The following is a 24,940-nucleotide window of genomic DNA, read 5'->3' on the forward strand; positions in this document are numbered from 1 at the left end:
CAAAAACTCCCTAAGTATATTCTCCACCCCAGACTGACTCAATACCACTATCTCCATTTAGAAATATCACAGGCATCTTAAAATGAGTATATTCAAAACAAAATTCCTGATGTGTGCCTCTATTCCCAAACCTCCATCATAGTAAATATCAACCATCCAGAAAGCCAAAAAGCTGAGAATCATTATTGACTTCCTCCCATTTTCCTCACATTACACACCCAACCCATCAGTTAAATCCCACCAATTAGGCCGGGCATGGTGGTTCACACTTGTAATCCCAGCACTTTGGGAGGCCGAGCCAGGTGGATCACCTGAGGTCAGGAGTAGGTGACTAGCCTGACCAACATGGTGAAACCCCATCTCCACTAAAAATACAAAAATTAGCCGGGCGTGGTGGCACGTGTCCATTATCCTAGCTACTCAGGAGGCTGAGGCATGAGAATTGCCTGAACCCAGGAGGCGGAGGTTGCAGTGAGCCAACATCACGCCACTGCACTCCAGCCTGGGCAACAAGAGTGAAACTTCATCTCAAAAAAAAAAAAAAAATCCCACCAATTAAGCCCTCCAAAATATATCCTACGGGCCAGGCACAGTGGCTCATGTCTATAATCCTAGCACTTTGGGAGGCCAAGGTGGGCGGATCACTAGAGGCAAGTTCGAGACCAGCCTGGCCAACATGCGAAACCCCATCTCTATTAAAAATACAAAAATCAACTAGACGTGGTAGCACATGCCTGTAATCCCAGCTACTTGGGAGGCCGAGGCAGGATAATAACTTGAACCTGGGAGGTGGAGGTTGCAGTGAGCCAAGATCACACCACTGCACTTCAGCCTGGGCGAAAACAGGCCGGGCGCAGTGGCTCATGCCTGTAATCCCAGCACTTTGGGAGGCCAAGATGGGCTGATCACTTGACTTACAGAGTTCAAGACCAGCCTGGCCAATGTGGCGAAACCTTGTCTCTACTAAAAAACACAAAAAAATCAAATTATCCAGGGGCAGTGGCTTGTGCCTATAGTCCCAGCTCCTTGGGAGGCTGAGGTAGGAGAACTGCTTGAACCCTGGAGGCGGAGGGGGCAGTGAGCCGAGATCACGCCGCTGTACTTCAGCCCGGGCGACACAGTGAGACTTTCTCAAAAATTAAATTAAATTAAATTAAAATCAAATAAAAAACCTCTAATCTAAGCCAACTTCAAAGTCTGGTTTGGACTACTGGAATAACCCCTCACACATCTACATAAGAGTTATGTCCAGCACTGGCACTGAGGAGCAGCGTATCTGGAAAGAAGAGATCATTCTGGTATAGGATATTACAGCATGAGCAAAATGAACAGGACACTTGTGCAATGGAATGTCCCAGTGATGGGCAATTGATACATACAGGAGAACTGATCAAATAAATATATTAAGGATAGTGGGAGCCATGTTTCTCACTGAAGGAAAAGAGAATTGAAAATATAGAAAGAGGCCGGGCGCGGTGGCGCAAGCCTGTAATCCCAGCACTTTGGGAGGCCGAGACGGGCGGATCACGAGGTCAGGAGATCGAGACCATCCTGGCTAACACGGTGAAACCCTGTCTCTACTAAAAAAATACAAAAAAAAAACTAGCCGGGCGAGGTGGCGGCGCCTGTAGTCCCAGCTACTGGGGAGGCTGAGGCAGGAGAATGGCCGGAACCCGGGAGGCGGAGCTTGCAGTGAGCTGAGATCGCGCCACTGCACTCCAGCCTGGGTGACAGAGCGAGACTCCGTCTCAAAAAAAAAAAAAAAAAAAAAGAAAATATAGAAAGAGAAAACTAGCATGAGCCCTGTGGTGTTAGATTAGAACTAGAATAGTTGTACGAACTCATGGTTTTTTGTTTTTCTTTTTGAAATGGAGTCTTGCTCCATCACTGAAGTGCAGTGGCACAATCTCAGCTCACTGACTCCTGGGTTCAAGCAATTCTCCTGCCTCAACCTCCCCAGGAGATGGGACTACAGGCACAAGCCACTGGCCCTGGCTAGATTTATTTTTGTATTTTTTAGTAGAGATTGGGTTTCAGCACACTGGCCAGGCTGGTCTCAAACTCCAGACCTCAGGTGATCTGCCCACCTTGGCCACCTAAAGTGCTGGTATTACAGGCGTGAGTCACCACACCTGGCCTGAACACATGGTTTTCAAAATACAGAGATAGTTATAGACAGACAGACAGACAGACAGACAGACAGACAGAAAAAGAAAGAAAGAAAGAAAGAAAGAAAGAAAGAAAGAAAGAAAGAAAGAAAGAAAGAAAGAAAGAAAGAAAGAAAGAAAGAAAGAAAATGTGTGTGCTGTTCCATCTGTCTAAAATCCTTTTCCCCCAACTCTTTTCACAGCTGGCTCTTTGTTATTCTTCCTTTTTTCTTTGACATGGAGTCTCGCTCTGTCGCCCAGGCTGGAGTGCAGTGGCACGATCTCAGCTCACTTCAACCTCCGCCTCCTGGGTTCAAGCAATTCTCTTGCCTTAGCCTCCCCAGTAGCTGGGATTACAGGCAACCACCACCACACCTGGCTAATTTTTGTATTTTTAGTAGAGATGAGGTTTCACCATATTGGCCAGGCTGGTCTCGAACTCCTGACCTTGTAATACACTCGCCTTGGCCTTCCAAGGTACTGAGATTACAGGCGTGAGCCACTGCTCCTGGCCTTGTTATTCTTCCTATCTCAGCCTAAATGTCACCTCCTAGACTTTTAGACTACCTTCCCTAAACACCCCAAACAGGCCTGTTTTTTCTCTTACCTTTACAATTTGTATTTTATTTCTTCTTATCCATTGTAACTCTCTCCTAAAAACTCCTCAGGACTAGGGATTTATTTCATACAGCAAGGAGCAGAGTTTCCTGCATGGAAGTGACACTAGTGTTTTACATGCTGAATAACTTTTTTTTGCATCTAGAATGAGAAGCCAAATGAAAAGAATTCCTTCAGCTCCCTTACCGACCTCCACCACACATGCCCAATCCCTCACAAATACACCCCCATCCCTCCACACACTACTTCATCCTGGCCCAACTCCCACAGGGTCACCCACCTCCCATCTCTACAAAAATTTAAATAATTAGTTGGGCGTGGTGGTGCACGCCTATCGTCCCAGCTACTGGACTGAGGTATACCCATCTGCCCCCAACTTTCCCAACACAAACAACTGAATCCACTTCCATCTCTCTCATTTCCCATAGTAAAGCAAAATGCCAACTCCAGCCTCTAGTCCAAACTGCTCTCCTAAATAACGGAACTGCAGACATAACTGCCTCCCCTACTCATCTACTGCTACCTGGATGTGTTTCAGGAGCTGTCAAACATAATGCCCAAGACTAAAAGAAGCTTCTTTACCAAAAGCCATATTACTCATATCCTCTAATCTACCATATGCTTAGTCACTCAAGCAAAATTCATAAAAGTTTTCCAGAACTCGTTTCTAAAATACAAAATTTAAGACTTAATCTTCTTGGTTCTACCTCCTAACTCGGTTTAGTATCTGTCCTTAGAATTCCAACCCTCCTCACTTCTTTTCTGTATTACTACCACAGCTTCCTAACCAGAATCTCTCACTAGACTCTCCAGTCCATTCACCATTCTATTACCAAATATATTTTCTTAAAACACAAATCTGTTAATTTCATATCCTTCAGTACCCTGAGGATAAAATCCAAATGCATCAGCCGGGCACAGTGGCTCCCACCATTAATCCCAGCACTTTGGGAGGCCAAGATGGGATTGCTTGAGCCCAGGAGTTCAAGACCAGCCTGGGCAACACAGCGACATTCCATCTCCACAAAAATTTAAATAATTAGCTGGGCATGGTGGTGCACACCTATAGTCCCAGCTACCGGATGGGGGGTAGAGGGCTGAGGTAGGAGGATCACTTGAGCCCAGGAGGTAGAGGCTGCAGTGACCTGCATTCTAGCCTGGATGAGAGTGAGACCCTGTCTTAGAAAAGATGTTTGAGGAATTACATGATGAGGCAGCTAGTATTTTCCAGTGATGTCCACAACATTATCTATCTCCCACCCCACATATTCTTTTTTACAATGTGACTTTGATAGTCTTCCCTAAGAGAGGGCCCGTGTTCTTTCCACTTGAATCCATGCAGGCTTACGATTATAGTGAAAGTGACCACTGTGTGACTTCAAATGCTAACTCAATAAACAAAAGATGATACAGCTTCTACCACATTCTTTTGGGACTCATGCTCTTAGAACCCAGTCACCATCCTGTGAGGAAGCCTAAGCAGCCACATTGAGAGTCCACATGTAGGTGTTCCAACTAACAAATCTAGGCAAGGTCCCAGCTAGAAGCCAGGCTCAACCACATGCAACAGAACAAATCATCTGGTGATTCTAGTGCCTAAGTGTCAAGTCACTTCCCATCTTTGAGATTTCCTAGCTGAGGTCCCAGATATCGCAGAATAGAGACAAGCCATCTCCACTCTACCCTTTCCAGTTTTCAAACTCCAGATAATCTGTTAGCATAATTCTTGTTGTATACTACTAACTTTGGGGTGATTTGTCACACAGCAGTAAGTAACTGATATAAATGATCTGCAAGTATCATGGTGCAGTTGGAAATCAGAGCCAAAGAGCAAAAGATCAGGATGAACTCGTTGAGTCCAGATTGTATCTTAGCTTTTATCTGAGTACAAAGCAATAAAATGAAAATACTACAGAAACACATAATGTACACAGTGAAAGTCCCCATAATTCCAAACAAGAGGTAATACTGTATCTGAAGACTGATGAGTATTAGTCCTTTTCTTGTTTTTTTGTTTTGTTTTTAATTCTAAGAGAGACAGTCTTGCTCTGTAGGCTAGGCTGGAGTACAATGGCACAATTACAGCTCACTGCAGCCTTAAACACCACTATGCTTGGCTAATTTTTTTTTATTTTTTGCAGAGATGGGGGTCTCGCTATGTTGCCCAGGCTGGTTTCAAACTCCTGGGCTCAAGCAATCCTCCCACCTTGGCCTCCCACGTGTGGGGAGTTGCTGCGCTGGGCCCTATTTTTTATATATTGATTTTTTAAAAGGTAAGTTCTCTCTCTGTTGCTCAGAGTGGTCTCTGACTCCTGGCCTCAAATGATCCTCCCACCTCAGCCTCCCAAAGTACTAAGATAACAGGCATGCCCCAAGCACCCCACCTTTTTTGGTTTTGTTTTTTAAAAAGACAGCATCTCACTGTCACTCAGGCTGGAGTACAGTTGCACAATCATAACTCACTACTACCTGGATGTTTCAGGAGCTCCAAACTCCTGGGCTCAAGCAATCCTCCTGCCTCAGCCTCCCAAAACACTGGGGTTACAGACCTGAGTCACTGCGCCTGGCCTCATTTTTCCATGTGTTTTCATTATTCATAAGTAGAACCATACTATAAATACTATCCCATAATTAGCTTATTTCCTTAGTTAATATGTTGTGACTGGCCAGATGCAGTGGCTCACGCCTGTAATCCTAACACTTTGGGAAGCGGAGGCAGGCAGGTGGCTTTAGTTCAGGAGTTCCAGTCCAGCCTGGGCAACATAACTCTGTCTGTACAATAAATACAAAAATAAGCTGGGCATGGTGGCACATGCCTGCAATCCCAGCTAGTCAGGAGGGTGAGGTGGGAAAGATGGCTTGAGCCTGGGAGATGGAGGCTGCAGCGAGCCAAGATGACACCACTGCACTCCAGCCTGGGCTGGAGACGGGGTTTCTCCGTCTGGACCAGACCCTGTCTCAGAAAAAAAAAAAAAAAAAAAAAAATTACTAACTGAATGAAATAAATATATAACATCAAACTTTGTAGGATACAACTAAAGTAGTATATAAAGAGAAATTTATGGCATTAAATGCTTAAGGCCTCAAACGCCAGCTTTCAAAAATCAAACCCCAGCTTTCACTTAAGAAAACAGAGGGCCGGGCTCGGTGGCTCACGCCTGTAATCTCAGCACTTTGGGAGGCCGAGGTGGGCGGATCACGAGGTCAGGAGATCCAGACCATCTTGACTAACACGGTGAAACCATCTCTCTACTACAGATACAAAAAATTAGCCGGGCGTGGTGGCAGGCACCTGTAGTCCCAGCTACTTGGGAGGCTGAGGCAGGAGAATGGCGTGAACCCGGGAGGCGCAGCTTGCAGTGAGCGAGATTGCGCCACTACACTCCACCTGGGCTACAGAGCGAGACTCCGTCTCAAAAAAAAAAAAAAAAAAAAAAGAAGAAGAAAACAGAGAAGGGCGGGCGTGGTGGCTCACGCCTGTAATCCCAGCACTTTGGGAGGTCGAGGCAGGCAGGTCACCTGAGGTTGCGAGTCAGAGACCAGCCTGACCAATATGGAGAAACCCCATCTCTACTAAAAATACAAAAATACAAACAAAAAAAAATATTAGCCAGGTGTGGTGGTGCATGCCTGTAATACCAGCTACTCGGGAAGCTGAGGTAGGAGAATGGATTGAACCCGGGAGGCGGAGGTTGCAGTCAGCCAAGATCACACCACTGCACTCTAGCCTGGGCAACAAAAGCGAAACTCCATCTCAAAAAAAAAAAGGACAGAAAGAAAGAATACAGAGAAAAAGGTCGGGCACAGTAGCTCACGCCTGTAATCCCAGCACTTTGGGAGGCTGAGGCAGGTGGATCATCTGAGGTCAGGAGTTCGAGATCAGCCTTGACAATTTGGTGAAACCCCATCTCTACTAAAAAATACAAAAATTAGCCGGGTATGGTCTTGAGCGCCTGTAATCTGCTGAAGGAGGAGGAGAATCGCTTGAACCCGGGAGCTGGAGGTTGCAGTGAGCCAAGATCCCTGTCACCGCACTCCAGCCTGGGTGACAGAGTAAGACTGTCTCAAAAAAAAAAAAGAGGGCCGGGCGCGGTGGCTCAAGCCTGTAATCCCAGCACTTTGGGAGGCCGAGACGGGCGGATCACAAGGTCAGGAGATCGAGACCATCCTGGCTAACACGGTGAAACCCCGTCTCTACTAAAAAATACAAAAACCTAGCCGGGCGAGGTGGCGGGCGCCTGTAGTCCCAGCTACTCAGGAGGCTGAGGCAGGAGAATGGCGTGAACCCGGGAGGCGGAGCTTGCAGTGAGCTGAGATCCGGCCACTGCACTCTAGGCTGGGCGACAAAGCAAGACTCTGTCTCAACAAAAAAAAAAAAAAAAAAAAAAAAAAAAAAAAAGAAAGAAAGAAAGAAAAAGAAGGCCGGGCGCGGGGGCTCACGCCCGTAATTCCAGCACTTTGGGAGGCCAAGGTGGGCGGATCACAAGGTCAGGAGACCGAGACTATCCTGGCTAACATGGTGAAATTCCGTCTCTACTAAAAATACAAAAAATTAGCCGGGCATGGCGGCGTGAGCCTATAGTCCCAGCTGCTGGGGAGGCTGAGGCAGGAGAATGGCGTGAACCCAGGAGGCGGAGCTTGCATTGAGCCAAGATCGCGCCACTGCACTCTAGCCTGGGCGACAGAGGGAGACTCCTCAAAAAAAAAAAGAAAACAGAGGAAAAAAAGAGCAAATTAAACACAAAACCAAAGCAGAAGGCAATAATAAAGAACAGAAATCAATAAAACTTTAAACAGAAAAAATAGGGAAAATGAATGAAGCCAAAAGCTGGTTCTTGGAAAAGATTCTTGGACAATGGATAAATCTCTAGCCAGATTAACCAAAATAAAAAGGATAAAAATAACCAATATCAGGATGAAAAGGGGGTTTATCACTAATGACCCTACAGATATCAAAAGGATAAAAGGGAATATCACAAACAACTCTATGCCCATAAACTTAAATTCAGATTAAACAGACAAATTCCTTACAAGACATTCTACTGGCCGGGCGTGGTGGTTCACGCCTGTAATCTCAGCACTTTGGGAGGCAGAGACAGGCAGATCACCTGAGGTCAGGAGTTTAAGATCAGCCTGGCTAACATGGTGAAACTCCGTTTCTACTAAAAATGCAAAAAATTAGCCAGGCGTGGTGGCACGCGCCTGTAATCCCAGCTACTAGGGAGACTGAGGCAGGAGAATCACTTGAACCCAGGAGGCGGAGGTTGCAATGAGCAATGATCGCACCACTGTACTCCAGCCTGGCGACGGAATGACTCCATCTCAAAAAAAATAAAGTAAGACATTCTACTAAAACTCACGCAAGAAACATTAGATAACCTGGATAATCCTTTATCTATCACAGAAACTAAATTAGCAGTAAAAACCTTCAAACATAAAAATTTACTCTTATGAATTGTGCTTTTGGTGCTTATCTAAAGAAATATTTGCGTAACTCAAGGTTACAAAGAATTTTTCCTATGTTTTCTTCTAGAAGTTTTATAGTTTTAGGTTTTACAACTAGGTCTATGATTCATTTGGGTTTTTAAAAATATATATAGTGTGAGATATGTATCAAAGTTAAACTTATTGCATATGGATATCCAATTGTTTCAGCATCACAAAAAAAAAACTATCCTTTTTCCACTGAACTGCCTTTGTACCTTTGTCAAAGTAAGTTTTCCATATATGTGGGAGTCTATTTCAAAACTCTGTATTCTGTTCCACTGTTCTGTTTGTCTATGTTTACATCAATACTACATTGTCTTCATTACTGCAGCTGTATAAAAAATATTGAAAGATAAAGTAGCATTATTTCCCAACTTTGTTCTTCATAAAAGTTGTTTTGGCAAGGCTGTCCTTTGCATTTCCATATAAATTTTGAAATAAGTTTTTCAATGTCTACATCTTGCTGAATTTATCTCCAAGAATTTCAGAAGAAATAAAAACTTACGGCTGGACGCGGTGGCTCATGCCTGTAATCTCAGCACTTTGGGAGGCTGAGGCGGGCAGATCACCTGAGGTCAGGAGTTTGAGACCAGCCTGGCCAACATGGTGAAATCTCGTTCTTACTAAAAATACAAAAATTAGCCAGGCATGGTGGCAGGCACTTGTAATCCCAGCTACTTGGGAGGTTGAAGTAGGAGAATCGCTTGAACTTGGGAGGCGGAGGTTGCAGTGAGCCAAGATCGAGCCACTGCACTCCAGTCTGGGCAATAAGAGAGAAACTCCATCTCAAAAAATAAACAAACAAATATTTTTTAAAAACTTATGTTCTTACACACACACAAAATCTATACACTACTGTTTATAGCAGTTTAGGTCATAATCACCAAAACATCCATGAAAAGGAATATTACTTAGCAATTAAAGAGAAGGAACTATTGATACAATAGCAACATATATGAATCTCAAATGCAATATGCTAAGTGAAAGAAATCAGACTCAAAAAACTACATATTATATATATGAAAAGTCAAAACTATATCAACAGAAAACAGGCCACCAAGTGCCAGGCACTAGGGTGGGAAAAGGGTTTGAGTTCAAAGGGACAGCACTAGATGATGTTTCAAAGTGATGGAAACGTTCTGCATTTCAATTGTAGTGGCGGTTACATGACTCATAGCAATGTACAATAATAAAAAGTTAACTTCACCATATGTAATTTAAACAAATTTAAGAAAAAGTTAACTATCATTCATAGAATAATCACAGCCCTCCCTGAATAATGCTAAAATGATACTTCTATGGCACAAAATTTTATATATAATGACAGTTATTCAAAATTTTAAGCTTGCCAAGTATTTACCTCTTACATTATAGGTAGAAATTCTTTCTCATTATCTTAAAACGAGTACTATATTATTAATATAACACCAATAGATTAGGAGACCTATTTAGGAAACTTTAGGATCAATCAGTCTACACAGAACTTCTGTCAGAGTAGTCAACCACACAAGTGAGATTAAGAAGAATCTTCAGATGACTCCAAATTAGGCACTGGTTTCCAAAATGCTACCTGTAAAGACATCAGAATCTTTCCCTGATGGAAGCAGAGATAAGTATCTGAAAACAATAAAAAAGGTTACATGAGGTTCCAAAGAGAAAGAATTTCCCTGGGAATTGTAATATTTTCTGTACTATAACTACCATATGCTTTTTTCAGGCTATCTCACTTGGACTTGGGCCAAGATTTCAGAAGACTGGCAATGACATGAAAGAATTTAACTTTTTTTTTTTTTTTAAAGGGCATTATCTGTAGAAGAGATATTTTATAAAATAGTTGGTAAATCAGGCACTTCATTTTTTAAAAAATGAAATATTTTAACTGAAAAACCTGAACACATCTGGTTTCTTAAAGACAATAAATAACACAACATACTTTGATCCATTTCATATTCCATTTTTGCCTCTGCTCCCAGCCTTAACTTTCTTGGTATTGCTGAGCTGAAAATAACTCCTGGTATAGTAGCTGAAAATTATGGTTTTCCCTTGCAAAGAAAAAGGGGGTAAAGTCCAATTATAAGATATGAGTTTGCTTTTCTCCAATTGAAACACACATACAAATTTGACTGCAATTCATTCAACACATCTATTGAATGCCTTTCTATGCCAAGTGCTATGCTAAGTGTTGGGGGTAGGATACAAAGGTGAGTAAGAAAGACTTCACTGACTCTGAGGAATTCAATCTAATGATACAGTCAAGAACTATGCAAAGCACACTTACAAAGTATTATAAAACACAATATCACACCTATACATAAAAATGATAAAAATCTATCTCTGATAAATTTTCCTTGTATTTTTGCTGTTAAAACTATTAACAGTGGTTTTTAACATTTTTTTGTTTTGTTTTTGAGACAGGGTCTCACTCTGCAGCCCAGGCTGCAGTGCAGTGGTGCGATTTCGGCTCACCCCAACCTCTGCCTCCCAGGGTCAAGCGATGCTCCTGCCTCAGACTCCCAAGTAGCTGAGATTACAGGTGCATGCCACCAGAGCTCTGCTAATTTTTGTATTTTTAGTAGAGACGGCGTTTCACCATATTGGCCAGACTGGTCTCGAACTCCCAACCTCAGGCGATCCACCCGCCCCGGCCTCCCATAGTGCTGGGATTACAGGTGTGAGCCACCAGTGGTGCCTGGCCTCTACATTTTTTTTTTTTTTATAAATTTATTTATTATTATTATACTTTAAGTTGTAGGGTACATGTGCATAACATGCAGGTTTGTTACATATGTATACTTGTGCCTTGTTGGTGTGCTGCACCCATCAACTCGTCATTTACATCAGGTATAACTCCCAATGCAATCCCTCCCCCCTCCCCCCTCCCCCCTCCCCATGATAGGCCCCGGTGTGTGATGTTCCCCTTCCTGAGTCCAAGTGATCTCATTGTTCAGTTCCCACCTATGAGTGAGAACATGCGGTGTTTGGTTTTCTGTTCTTGTGATAGTTTGCTAAGAATGATGGTTTCCAGCTGCATCCATGTCCCTACAAAGGACACAAACTCATCCTTTTTTATGGCTGCATAGTATTCCATGGTGTATATGTGCCACATTTTCTTAATCCAATCTGTCACTGATGGACATTTGGGTTGATTCCAAGTCTTTGCTATTGTGAATAGTGCCGCAATAAACATACGTGTGCATGTGTCTTTATAGCAGCATAATTTATAATCCTTTGGGTATATACCCAGTAATGGGATGGCTGGGTCATATGGTACATCTAGTTCTAGATCCTTGAGGAATCGCCATACTGTTTTCCATAATGGTTGAACTATTTACAATCCCACCAACAGTGTAAAAGTGTTCCTATTTCTCCACATCCTCTCCAGCACCTGTTGTTTCCTGACTTTTTAAAGATCGCCATTCTAACTGGTGTGAGATGGTATCTCATTGTGGTTTTGATTTGCATTTCTCTGATGGCCAGTGATGATGAGCATTTTTTCATGTGTCTGTTGGCTGTATGAATGTCTTCTTTTGAGAAATGTCTGTTCATATCCTTTGCCATGTCTAAAACACCAAAAGCAACAGCAGCAAAAGCCAAAATTGACAAATGGGATCTAATTAAACTAAAGAGCTTCTGCACAGCAAAAGAAACTACCATCAGAGTGAACAGGCAACCTACAGAATGGGAGAAAATTTTTGCAATCTACTCATCTGACAAAGGGCTAATATCCAGAACCTACAAAGAACTCAAACAAATTTACAAGAAAAAAACAAACAACCCCATCAAAAAGTGGGCAAAGGCCTCTATATTTTTTTAACTGACAGAAACTTTGGTAATCATCACAAAAGTTCCCTGAATTTAATCACCTATGGACCCCTGGAGTACCAGGTTAGAAACCCTCACAGACAATGTTTCTCATTCCAGCACTTCTCTCTGCTGTCCACTGAAAAGAAGCACATACACAGTTGCTGTCTGTTTACAGAAATTCATTTAATTTTTTTTCTTTTTTTTGAGACAGAGTCTCACTCTGTCTCCCAGGCTACAATGCAGTAGTGCAATCTGGGCTCAACACAACATCCACCTCCCAGGTTCAAGCGATTCTCGTGCCTCAGCTTCCCGAGAAGCTGGAATTACAGGAATGTGCCACCACGCCCTGCTAATTTTTGTATTTTTAGTAGGGACGGGATTTTGCCATGTTGGCCAGGCTGGACTTGAACTTCTGAGTTTAAGTCATCACCTGCCTCAGCCTCCCAAAGTGCTGGGATTACAAGCATGAGCCACCGTGTTTGGTTCATTTATTTAACTCTTGAGGATTATACGTATTTAATATATCAATGAACATTCCTTCTCCAGAGAAGGGTCAGGGCTGATCAACAAAAGTAATTCACTTCCCTATTACTCTGTCACTGGGTAGAAGAAGAAAACAGGTCAATATAGAAAAGGCAGGTACAGGTCAGGCATAGTGGCTCACACCTGTAATCCCAGCACTTTCGGAGGCCAAGGCAGGCGGATCACGAGGTCAGGAGTTTGAGACCAGCCTGGCCTATATGGTGAAACCCTGTCTCTACTAAAAAATACAAAAATTAGCTGGGTGTGGTGACACACGCCTGTAATCTCAGCTACTCAGAAGGCAGAGGCAGAAGAATTGCTCGAACCCGGGAGGTAGAGGTTGCAGTGAGCCGAGATCGCACCACTGCACTCCAGCTTAGACGACAGAGCGTGACTCCATCTCAAAAAAAAAAAAAAAAAAAAAAAAGGCAGGTACATTTATCATAGAAAGTAAGGAAAGTACTTACTGATACTGTTACTATTTCTGCTACAAAAAAAGAATACAATACTCTTCCACCTGCACACTAACAACCAGTTTCTCAACTCCACAAACACCTTCCAGGGCATTTTAGGCATTAGGTGGAAAACAGGTCCAATATAAGGAATTTCTTCAATTCACTCCTTCACCATCTGGATATTAGCTATTTGTGTGCCAGGCACCATGCTCAGCAATGGGAAAACAAAGATGAGCTCGTAGTCCAGTGAAGAACTCAAAATATAGTAAAGTGGTAGTAGTGTATACATGTGAGAATATGCAGGAGGGGTCTTTGAAGACATTTAAATTTAACCCAGTAGGTAAAGAACCCAACAGATTCTGTAAAAGGCAGTAGTACAGGCAAACCAATTTTTAAGAGTATAACTCAGGACCACGCACTGTGGCTCACACCTGTAATCCCGGCATTCCGGGAGGCCAAGGCGAGCAGATCACCTGAGGTCAGGAGTTCAAGACCAGTCTGGCCATCATGGTGAAATCCAGTCTCTACAAGAAATACAAAAATAAGCCTGGCTTGCTGGCACACACCTGTAGTCTCAGTTACCTGGGGGACTGAGCCACAAGAATCACTTGAACCCAGGAGCAGAGGTTTAAGTGAGCCGAAATCACATCACTGCACTCCAGCCAGGATAACAGAGCAAGACTCCAGCTCAAAAAAAAAAAAAAAAAAGACTATAACTCTGGTTATAGTTAGCTTTGATGAAAGGATGTCTGTTACGAAGCTACTAGCACTATCTGAGCATATTCACTTTTCCATACCAATCCCAGATACTACCACTCTTTTTAATCTCATACTTCAAGAAGAAAATAATCATCAGATGCAAATCTCTTCAATTTTATTTACTTATTCAAGACAGGGTCTCACTCTGTAGCCCAGGCTTAGTGCAGCGGCACAATCCCAGGCTCACTGCAGCCTCCACCTCCGAGGCTCAAGTGATCCTTCCCACCTCAGCCTCCTGAGTAGCTGTGACTACGGGTGCAACCATAACCAACTAATGCAACCATACCCAACTAATTTTTTATTATTTTTAGAGACAGGGTCTCACTATGTTGTTCAGGCTGGTCTCAAAATCCAGGATTCAAGCTATCCTCCCACCTCTGCCTCCCCAAGTGCTGAAATTATAGGCATGAGCCACCACCCCCAGCCCTTCAACTTTTTTTTTTTAAGAGACAGAGTCTTACTCTGTCACCCAGGCTGGAGTGCAGTGTTGTGATCTCAGATCACTGCAACCTCCACCTTCTGGGCTCAAATTATTCTCATACCTCAGCCTCCTGAGAAGCTGTGATTACAGGGGTGTGCCACCACACCTGGCTAATTTTTTGTATTTTTAGTAGAGATGGGGTTTCGCCATGTTGGCCAGGCTGGTCTCGAACTCTTGACCTCAAAACTGATCCACCCGCCCAGGCCTCCCAAAGTGCTGGGATTACAGAAAGGCATGAGCCACAACGCCCAGCCCCAGCGCTTCAACTTTTTACCATCAAACCCAAAACATGGGCATCTAACGTCTCCATCTTCTCTGTTATAACGGTAGTATACAACTTCTTTCTTAGTAGACTGGCCTAAAACCAATCCCTCCACCAGTAGATCAGGGTTTTGCTACTCAAGGTGGGATTTTCTGACCAACAGCTTCTGCATAATCTAGGACCATACTAGAAATTTAGAGTATCAAGCTTCATACAAGACCAACTGAATCAGAATATGCAGCTTAACATGATCCCCAGGTGATTCTCATTATGCACATTAAAATTTAAGAAGCACTGCTTCTATACAAAAGCCAATTCTCTCCCAGTTTTTCAGAATCCTTACCCTGGGGATTATTCACTCGCTCTCTTAGCTCTTTGACCTTTAAGAGAAAAAAAACTCACACTCCTTTTCCAATTCAATTCTTCAAAAAAGTTTTCAAATGTCCTCAATTTCATTTCCCACTCACTCCTCAACCCATTTAAATCTGCCCCTTACCACTACTCCACTCAGCTCTCATTAAGATCAATGACCTTGAGAATGTTGCTAAATCTAAAGGACATCTTTTCATCTTAACCCTACTTGACCTCTCACTAGTATTCAAAACAATTGCCCTTTCTCTTCTTGAATCATTTTCTTTCCTGTGTTACACGTGCGCTAATGATGCAAAAGCAATGGTGGATAAAACTGCACGTGCTTTAACATGAATCAAGGCACTAGCACTAAGCTGTACTACTAGTTAACTGTATTCTTCACTGCCAAGCACTAGTATTAAGAAAAAAGCCAATTTCACCAAAGAATAAACTACATGATGCAACAAAAGTATTAAATCTACTAAATCTCAACCCTTGAAGATATATCTTTTCAATATTCTACTTAAAGGAAATGGGAATTAATTATAAAGCACTGCATACTGAAGAATCATGGCAAAGTACATAACTTGAGAACTGAACTAGCCACTTTTTTCTTGCAACACCATTTTTACTTGAAGGACTATGAGACAAACTGATTATTCAGACTTAGATATCTGGCAAACATTTTCTCAAAATTTAATCACGTATGCCTTTCATTTCAAGGAAAACAACAGTATTTGATGCCAATCATAACACTCAACTTAACAAGCAAAAATGACAATTTTGGAAAACTTGTATTTCATACCATAAGCTTGCCAGCTTCTGAATATTTAAAAACTTGTCTGATGAGAGTGGTAGTCATATTAACAAATACGACTTTTTGGCACTGTGGAATGAGATATGTCCACATTTGGAAAATATATGTAACTCAGTGGACTGATATTTTCCACATGACCAATGCATGATTTTTGCAAAAGTAAATATGGGTAAAATAGTCACTCAAAGTATAAGACAGACCATCAGATTTTAATGTAATGGAGTATAAGTTCACTGACATGATATCAGAATCCACATTACTATAACTAATATAACTGTATAACTAATCCTGGCAGGGTGCAGTGGCTCATGCCTGTAATCCAGCACTTTGGGAGGCCAAGGCAGGTGCATCACTTGAGGTCAGGAGTTCGAGGCCAGCCTGTCCAACATAAAATACTAAAAATAAAAAAATTATCCTGGTGTGGTTGTGTGTGCCTGTAGTCCCAGTTACTCAGGAGGCTAAGGTGGGAGAACTGCTTGAATCTAGGAAGTGGAGGTTGCAGTGAGCCAAAATTGTACCACTACACTCCAGCCTGAGTGCGAAACCCTGTCTCGCAGGAAAAAAAAAAAAAAAAAACAGAATCCACATTATAACTAATCCTTAAGAAACTATCACTTGTTGAATTTTGATATGTTATTAAAGAAGCATATCCATGATTATGTTAAAAAAAATATAATATTCTTCCCTTCCCCAAATACATCTGTGGATGATTTTTTCATATATTTCAATCAAAACAATATAATGCAACAAACTGAATGCAGAAGCAGACATGAGAATCCAGCTATCTTCCATTAAGGCAGACTTTAAGGGGACTTGCAAAAATGTAAATTAATGCCACTATCCTCCCAAAATATTTTCTTTCAAAAAAGTTATTTTTCAAAAAAAAAATTTTAACGCATAAGGGGTTTATTATTATAATAATAATTTTTTGGGGGGATGGAGTCTTGCTCTGTCGCCCAGGTCATAGTGCAGTGGCGCAACCTCGGCTCAGTGCAAGCTCCGCCTCCTGGGTTCTGACCTGAGGTCAGGAGTTCAAAATCAGCCTGGCCAACATGGTGAAACCCCGTCTCTACTAAAAATACAAAAATTAGCCAGACGCGGTGGTGCGCACCTGTAATCCCAGCTACTAGGGAAGCTGATGCTGGAGAATCACTTGAACCCAGAAGGCAGAGGTTGCAGTGAGCCAAGATCGTGCCACTGCACTCTGGCCTGGGTGACAGAGCAAAACTCCATCTCAAAAAAAAAAAAACTTCCTAGTTTCATTCTGAATATGGCAAATAGCAGTAAGCATATTAACATAAACAAAAGTTCTTCAGGATCCACAATAATTTTTAAGAGCTTAAGGAATTCCTGAGACCATAGAGTTTAAGTATCACTGCCCTAGACCTCAAAATCACATCCCATAGCCACAATTAACCTCTACAGGCGCTTGACTCTAACATTTTTCTCTAATCCAGGCTTCACCTCCAATTTCCAGAGTCCTTTATACAACTGCTTCCTTAATATCTCCCGAGTTGTCCCAAAAGTACCGCATACTCAACATATCCAAATCCAAACTCATGACCTCAATACCTCAAAACATGGTCCTCTTCCAGTGTTCTCTCTCAGTGAGAGGCATCATCATCCATTGTAACCTCAGTCATCCATGACACTTCCTTCTCACTCTCTCATATTTAATCATTTGATAAGTCCTGATTATCTTGCCTTCCAAATCTCTCTCAAATCTATTCAACTTTCTACTTTTACCACAAAACCCTCTGTCTCTCTGGATCACAGCCTCCGATCAAGTCTACAAGCATTTGTTTGTTTTGTCCCCACTTCCTATCTCTCCTTACTCATCCTTCCTAGCTCTAGGAAAAACCACTTCCCCTTTCTTGGCCAGGCACGGTGGCTCGTGCCTGTAATCCCAGCACTTTGGAAGGCCAAGGCGGGAGGATCACTTAAGCTCAGGAGTTCTAGATCAGCCTGGGGAACCTAGTAAGACCTTGTCTCCATCTAATTTTTTAAAAAAAGAAAAAATGATCATGCCTGTAATCCCAGCACTTTGGGAGGCCAAAGCAGGCAGATCACTTGAGGTCAGGAGTTCAAGACCAGCCTAGCCAACATGGTGAAACCCCGTCTCTACTAAAAATACAAAAAGTAGCCGGGCATGGTGGCATGTGCCTATAATTCCAGTTACTGGGGAGGCTGAGGTAGGATAATCACTTGAACCTGGGGGGGTGGAGGTTGCAGTGAGTTCAGATCGTGCCTTACACTCCAACCTGGGTGAGACAGCAAGACTCCTATCTCGAAAAAAAAAAAAAGAAAAACCACTTCCCCAAAGACCACTCTGCCCATCCCCACCTCTCCAGGTCTTGTCCCTGCTTCATGCTGTCATAGTACCCTGAGCTTTTCCTTCATGACACTTAACACAGTTTGTAACCACAATTTTTTCCCACAATTATGTCTTCCCTATTAGACTATTAGGCACCATAAGGGCAGAGCCTGTATTTGCTTTGGTCATCATACCTTTCCAAGACCTGACATAAAGTAGACAATTTAAAGGTTAAAAAACTTGTTTCTGTACAGGTATTTTTTTACCTTTTAGTGTAAACATACCAAAAAAGATTTTTTTACCACTGTGTTCAACAGCTTTGGAATCCAGACTCAAAATGTTCCTTGGATATCTTTTGAAGGATACACTAGAAAATGATTAACGGTGGCTTCCGCTGGGAAGAGGAACCAAGTAACCAGGAGACAGGAAAGGGAAGACAACAGACTTTTTACTGTATATGCTTTTGTGCCCTCAAAATTAAGTGACATCATTATTTTTTAAATAGAGCCTTCTGGTACCTAAAAGCATCTTCTGAGATGTTCAATTTCCAGAGGACATAACTTTCAAATTATATTAAGATTTAGTAGCAAGATCTATAAATGTCCATGATACACATTTATAACATTAATACATACAATGATCACCTATTTTGATGTGAATACAAAAGTACTCATTAGCTAACAACTCATATTACTTTTTTTTTTTGGAGGCAGGGTCTCACTCTGTCGCTGAGGCTGGAGTGCAATGGTACAATCTTGGTTCACTGCAACCTCCATCTCCCAGGTTCAAGAGATTCTCCTGCCTCAGCCTCACAAGTAGCTGGGATTACAGGCACATGCCACAATGCCCAGTTAATTTTTGTATTTTTAGTAGAGATGGGTGTCGCCATGTTGGCCAGGCTGGTCTCGAACTCCTGACCTCAAGTGCTGGGATTATAGGTGTGAGCCACCACACCTAGCCATATTACATTTTAGAGCTCAATCATACAACAAGTAAAAGCAAAAACCAATCTTGAACATGTTTTACTTTCTGGAGCATTACCTTGATAAGTTCAGGCATTAATAAGAAGCACTGACACATCATAGAAAAAGTTATATTCCTTTAACTTTAAAAAGACACTGTCAAAATGGGTACAAACAGTGGAGGGCCGGCTGGGCACAGTGGCTCACGCCTGTAATTCCAGTACTTTGGGAGGCTGAGGCAGGCGGATCACGAGGTCAGGAGATTCAGACCATCCTGGCCAACATGGTGAAACCTCGTCTCTACTAAAAATACAAAAATTAGCCGGGGCATGGTGGCGCATGCTTGTAGTCTCAGCTACTCAGGAGGCTGAAGTAGGAGAGTCACTTGAACGCGGGAGGCGGAGGTTGAGTGAGCCGAGATCGCGCCACTGCACTCCAGCCTGAGTGACAAAGCGAGACTCTGTCTCAAAAAAAAAAAAAAAAAAAAAAAAAAGTGGAGAGCCATGTACAATACTAAGTTAAAGAAAAAAGAAATCCTTGACTATTATCCCATTTATTTTCAGAAAAATCCTGCAAGGATGAGGAAACAGACTCCAAAGGCTATCATACAACTATTCACTGGAAAAGGCAGGTATCTGAACCCAAGTCTATCCCATTGCAGAGGCCATTGTTTCTACCACACCACCTGCCTTTCTTGACTAAACAGACGTGTAACTATCAAGACAAGCTAACTAGGTAAACATATTATCATGACATACAGGCATGTTTTGCTTTATTAGACAGAACTAAATCCTATTTGCTACTACTTTATGAAATCAAGGAGGCCGGGCGCGGTGGCTCAAGCCTGTAATCCCAGTACTTTGGGAGGCCGAGGCGGGTGGATCACGAAGTCAGGAGATCGAGACCATCCTGGCTAACATGGTGAAACCCCGTCTCTACTAAAAATACAAAAAAACTAGCCGGGCGTGGTGGCGGGCGCCTGTAGTCCCAGCTACTCGGAGGCTGAGGCAGGAGAATGGCGTAAACCCGGGAGGCGGAGCTTGCAGTGAGCCGAGATCGCGCCACTGCACTCCAGCCTGGGTGACACAGCGAGACTCCGTCTCAAAAAAAAAAAAAAAAAAAAAGAAATCAAGGTAGTATGAAAGATTTTTACCAATATTCAAAATATGCACATCATCTTGCTTTTTTTGCCTGCCTTGAGTTGTTTAAAAGAATTTTAAAAGACCTTCCCAAAACAATCACTTTATTCATGGAATAAAGTGCTAAAATAAAATTAAAAATTAGATATTTATTAATGACGGTATCAGTGGGTAGCCCACTTTACTCAAAACACTTAACATACATTCTCTCCTTTAATCCTCCCAAGCCCACTGGAAAAAAGACTACTGGCTGGGCACGGTGACTCACAACTGTAATCCCAGCACTTTGGGAGGCTGAGGCAGGCGGATCACGAGGTCAAGAGATGGAGACTATCCTGGCCAACATGGTGAAATCCCATCTCTACTAAAAATACAAAAATTAGCCAGGTGTGGTGGTGCGCATCTGTAGTCCCAGCCACTCGGGAGGCTGAAGCAGGAGAATCACTTGAACCTGGGAGGCGGAGGTTGCAGTGAGCCAAGATTGCACCACTGCACTCCAGCCTGGGCGACAGAGCAAGACTCCGTATGAGACTCCATTTTACAGGGGAAGAAAGTACGACTCTCAGGGGCTAATGAACACAGCAGACTAAGAATCTGAACCCAAGTCTCTGAGGCCACAGCCCATTCTTTCCATCTCCCTATGCCTGCCTCACTAGTTTCAAGAAGGAACCAGGACAAAAGAATATCTGGCTATATAATGAAGAAAGCAAACTAATGTTTAAAAACAAAACAATCACAATATTAAATCAAATGTCTAGTGTTTGGAGGTTACTGGTATGGTACACCAAACATGGCTAACCCCTTCAACTTGAAATACTCTTGTACCTTCACATAGTAAATCACATCTGACTTAACTTCAGGTTCGTTTCCTTAAAATTACATTATAAAGCCAGGTATGGTGTCACAGCCTGTAGTCCCAGCTAGTGAAGAGGACGAGGCAGGAGAATCACTTGAACCCAGGAGTTCGAGGCCAGCCTGGGCAACATAGTGAGGCCCCAGTTTCTTAAAAAAAAAAAAAAAAAAAAAAAAAAATTACATCATACTATATGTGAATAAAGCCTAGAAGGGAAAATGGAAAAAATAACAGTTGTTATGTTAGGACGGAAGGATTTTACAGAGATAAATTTTACATTTTAAAAATTTCCTTTAAACTGTTTTAACATGGCAACACTTTTTTAAATGTCATAACAAATACCTCTACTACATATTAGTACTAAACAGAAGCTACGAAATGACAACTGACTTGATTGACAAGTATAAGTTTTAAAATACCAAAAGTAACTTCCAGGTTACCCCTAATGAAATCTATGAACACAATTTTTAATCTTGAGAGTCAGGATGAGGAAAACAATTTTAAAAAAATAAATTTTTAAAAAATCTACTTTACTATAAATCCTGCTAAAACAAGTGTCAACTAACGGCTAAGTTATTCTTACATACTCAAAACTCTGCCAATGACAAAAACCGGTGGAAATAAATGGACCACTAACTAACTGTAATTTGGAAATTTTATTAATAAGGATTTTTATCTTAGTACTGTTTTAACAAGAGTTACAACTGAAAGTTACTCAATAATCAAAAATGAAGGTACTTTAAAAATTTTGCCAATTGAGTAATATAGACTTTATTCCCACCTGAAACACATTAAGATAATTATATCAAATTTTAGGTCAACATCTCAAACATTTTCTACTAATTACCTTAAAATGGCATTAAAATGAATAAAGAAACATCAGAGTTTTCAATTACTTATGATTGGAGTTCAAAACTGTAAATACAAATATAAAATAAACAGTAAAAATTAAACACATGTTCAACACTCAGAAGAATGGTTATTCTGACTGGACAAGTTATGACTTATATAAGAGGAAAAAAATGGCTTTAAGGCCTATCTAGTATGAGTTATCTTTTATATTTTCGCATAAATACTAAGTTATAACCTCTCAATAAAATTGTTTAAACTCCCCAAACTTCAAAATATTTCTACTACTCCAAATTTTCTACTCTTCCGATATATGCTTAAGATCCAATTTATATCGTCCCAAACTGAAATTTACAAACCAATGATCTGCTTTAACAAAAGTATTGTCATATGATAACATCAATGAAGAAATGAGCAGTTCAAAACATATGTTTATTATCATCTCTTATTCCATAAGTCAATTTCATGGTACAGAAATACATACCTTTAAGAATATAAATATTTGTATTTTCCCCAGTTCATGACATATTTTGAAAATGAATCAACCAAGCTATGGGTTAAAATTAGTATTCCTACTAATCCCCATTCATTCAACAAATATGTATTTGTGTCATCGTAATTATCAGTCCTAGAGTTACTTCACCTACCAATTTTTATTTCTTGGAAAAGTGTAAATACAAAACTCTTCAGGAATTTTTTTAAAGATACGTGTTAAAATTCACTAGAGAAATTTCTACACAAACTGAAGTCAGCGAATGGTTGAAAACAGATGTCACTACAGTAACCCAAAGGAAGATGATGAAGGAATGTACTTACGTTTCAAAACAACGATCCACGTTGTCAGACATCAAAAGCAGCATGCATAGCTGTTCAAGGGCTATTAGTTGCATGTCCCTTTCATCTCCCTGTCCCATCTGTAGCCATTCCAGCAATGTATCTGGGTCCACATCTGCCATGGTTTTTTAAAAGCCTCTTTGCTTAAATTTGAAAAGTAAAGGGGAAAAAGTCCTTTAAATGTCCAGGACTGATCAGCTTGGGCTTAAATTTTTCCTTTACATCTGCTAGAACCAAATTTTCATAGTGTCCTCCTAGCAATTAAAAAAGACTGCTAAGTACGTTTGGACATAAGAGTGCTTAATGCAGTTTTTCAACTTTCCTCATCCGCCAGGTTTAACGTACAGATATCACACCAAATGAAAACCGGTTTCGCAGAGTATATAAGCTGATTAGGTTGCTGCTTAACTAGAAACCAGAGCTGTCTGTGTCAAAGACAGTCAAGCTTCAGATCCCACTACTGCTATCACTAAAGTCTATGCCAAAAAGCAAAGAACACCTAACTAAAGGTTCTGTTTTTTCCGGCAAACTTCATCCCCCTCCTTCTCCACCCAAAACTGATCTTCAGATAAGGGTTAGATTCAGTATTTTGAGGAAACTCTAAACACCTTGATCCAATCCCCCTTCAAATTGTTTCTCCTTCAAAATTACCACCAACTTCACAAATTCTGCTGACTTCTCAATTTACTTCTATTTTAAAGATGTCCAAATACAAACGACAATTATATATAAGATTTATCTATGAATAAATAGTTGGTTAGGAATTTTGGCAGTCGTGACAACTATTCTTAAAAGTTAAAAAAAAAAAAAAAAAAAGAAAGACTAAAAGTAAATGCAATGGACTAGCAGGTTACGGATCCGAATATAGGCCAACCTAGAGCCCTCTTTCCCATCTTCACAAGATAGGGCAGTTGGTTAAAAAAACAAAAAACCGAGAAGCAGCCCTAACAGGCAAGTCATTACAAAAACGCCCCGTAAGCGCCCTGACTGGAGGACAGCTCTGGGTCCTACGTAACGCAGCCGCAGGTGTGGGAAGCCGGCGGCGGGGCGCGGTAGGCACCCAACGGTGGCGACCAGCGGGGTTGACCCCACACCCGGGGCCCGGCTGAGCCGGGAGCTGAGAGGCGCTGGTCCCCGCGCTCCGGTTTCCCAGCACCAAACCCCACTAAGTTAACTACCTGTGTCTAGGAGGAGGGGAAGTTCTGGGGAAGCAGCAGCAAGCCTTCGTGCCCGAGAGGAGGCCGCCGGGCCAGGCAGGGCGCCGGGTCTCCCGGGAGCTGCGCCCGGAACTCGAAGGCCTGGCAGCGAACCCTTCTCAAGGGCAAAAGGAGCCGGCCTGGGGCTCCGGCGCGGGCAAGCCGGGCCCCGCCGCCGGCAGGGCCCCGGGAGGGGAACAAAGGGGCCAGCGGGGAAGTCGGCAGCAGCCTGGCCGACCTCACTTGGCGCCGGGGTCTCGCTTTCCGCCAGTCGCCGGGCGTCCGGGATCCTGGCCCCCACGCAGGGCCCTTCCGACGGTCCGAGGCGCTCCCGCCTCCCCTTCCCGCAGGCTCTTACTCGGGCTTGTCGTTCCAAACCGCTCGGATCCAGCTCCCAGCAGGCCGCGGGCAGAGCCAGGCCCGGCCGCGGCCCTAGAGTTCCCAAGAAGCCGCAGGCCGCGCAGGTCGAACCGGGCAGGCGGCACAGGAAAAGCCGCGCCTCGTCCCTCCCCTTCCTCCGCGGGGACCTGGTGACAGGGAAGCGAGAGGTTCTCCCGTGCGGCAGCAGCCAGCGCACGTCCCGCTCCCAGCACGCGGCTCCTCAGGCCCTGCAGCTCAGAGGCCCGCGCGGTGCTGCGGGCGGCGGCGGCGGCGAGGGGGGGGAGGCCCCGTCCATCGCGAACCGGGAGGGGGAGGGGAGGAGGGTCGAGCGAGAGCCAGGCGGGGAAGCTGCCGAGGGCAGCCGAGCCCTGCGGAGGCGGAGCAAATCCGCTCCCCCGGCGGCGACCCCGCCGGCGGCCACCTGGGGCGCTGCGGAGACGGCCGACCGCCGCACAGGGGCGCCAACTGGGGACGCCGCGTCGCCGCCGCGTCGCCGCCCCTGCCCCGGCGCTCTTGTCCCCGCCGCCTCGGGCTGAGTCGTACGTTTATGCCGCGACTTTTCTATGGTGCGCCCTGGCGCCCTTCTCGCTTCCCTGTCAGTCCGAGCGCGCTCGTGCACGCACGTCCAGCTTGCTTGGCGCGGTGGCTAACACTTTGCGCACTACTGCGGAGGGCGTCGCACCGCACAGCGCAGCAAAGCTGCGGCCCA

The 24,940-nt window shown here is 43.1% G+C and overlaps 1 protein-coding gene across 26 annotated transcripts in view; it reads right to left on the reverse strand.

Annotated features, from left to right (window-relative positions):
• The window catches only part of HECTD1 (HECT domain E3 ubiquitin protein ligase 1), a 112,469-nt gene extending 87,860 nt beyond the window's left edge, over nucleotides 1-24,609 (reverse strand). For 12 of the 26 annotated variants that reach the window (XM_077938616.1, XM_077938612.1, XM_077938615.1 and 9 more), the window contains exons 1-2: nucleotides 24,209-24,609; nucleotides 22,637-22,797 (exon numbers count right to left, since the gene is read on the reverse strand). In XM_077938616.1, coding sequence (XP_077794742.1) covers nucleotides 22,637-22,776 — 140 coding nt within the window. In that variant the 5' untranslated portion in view covers nucleotides 22,777-22,797; nucleotides 24,209-24,609. 26 annotated transcript variants of the gene reach the window in all.
• Between the last annotated feature and the right edge of the window lie 331 nt (nucleotides 24,610-24,940).

The sequence above is a fragment of the Macaca mulatta genome, chromosome 7 (assembly GCF_049350105.2).
Source record: "Macaca mulatta isolate MMU2019108-1 chromosome 7, T2T-MMU8v2.0, whole genome shotgun sequence".
NCBI classification, from domain to species: domain Eukaryota; kingdom Metazoa; phylum Chordata; class Mammalia; order Primates; family Cercopithecidae; genus Macaca; species Macaca mulatta.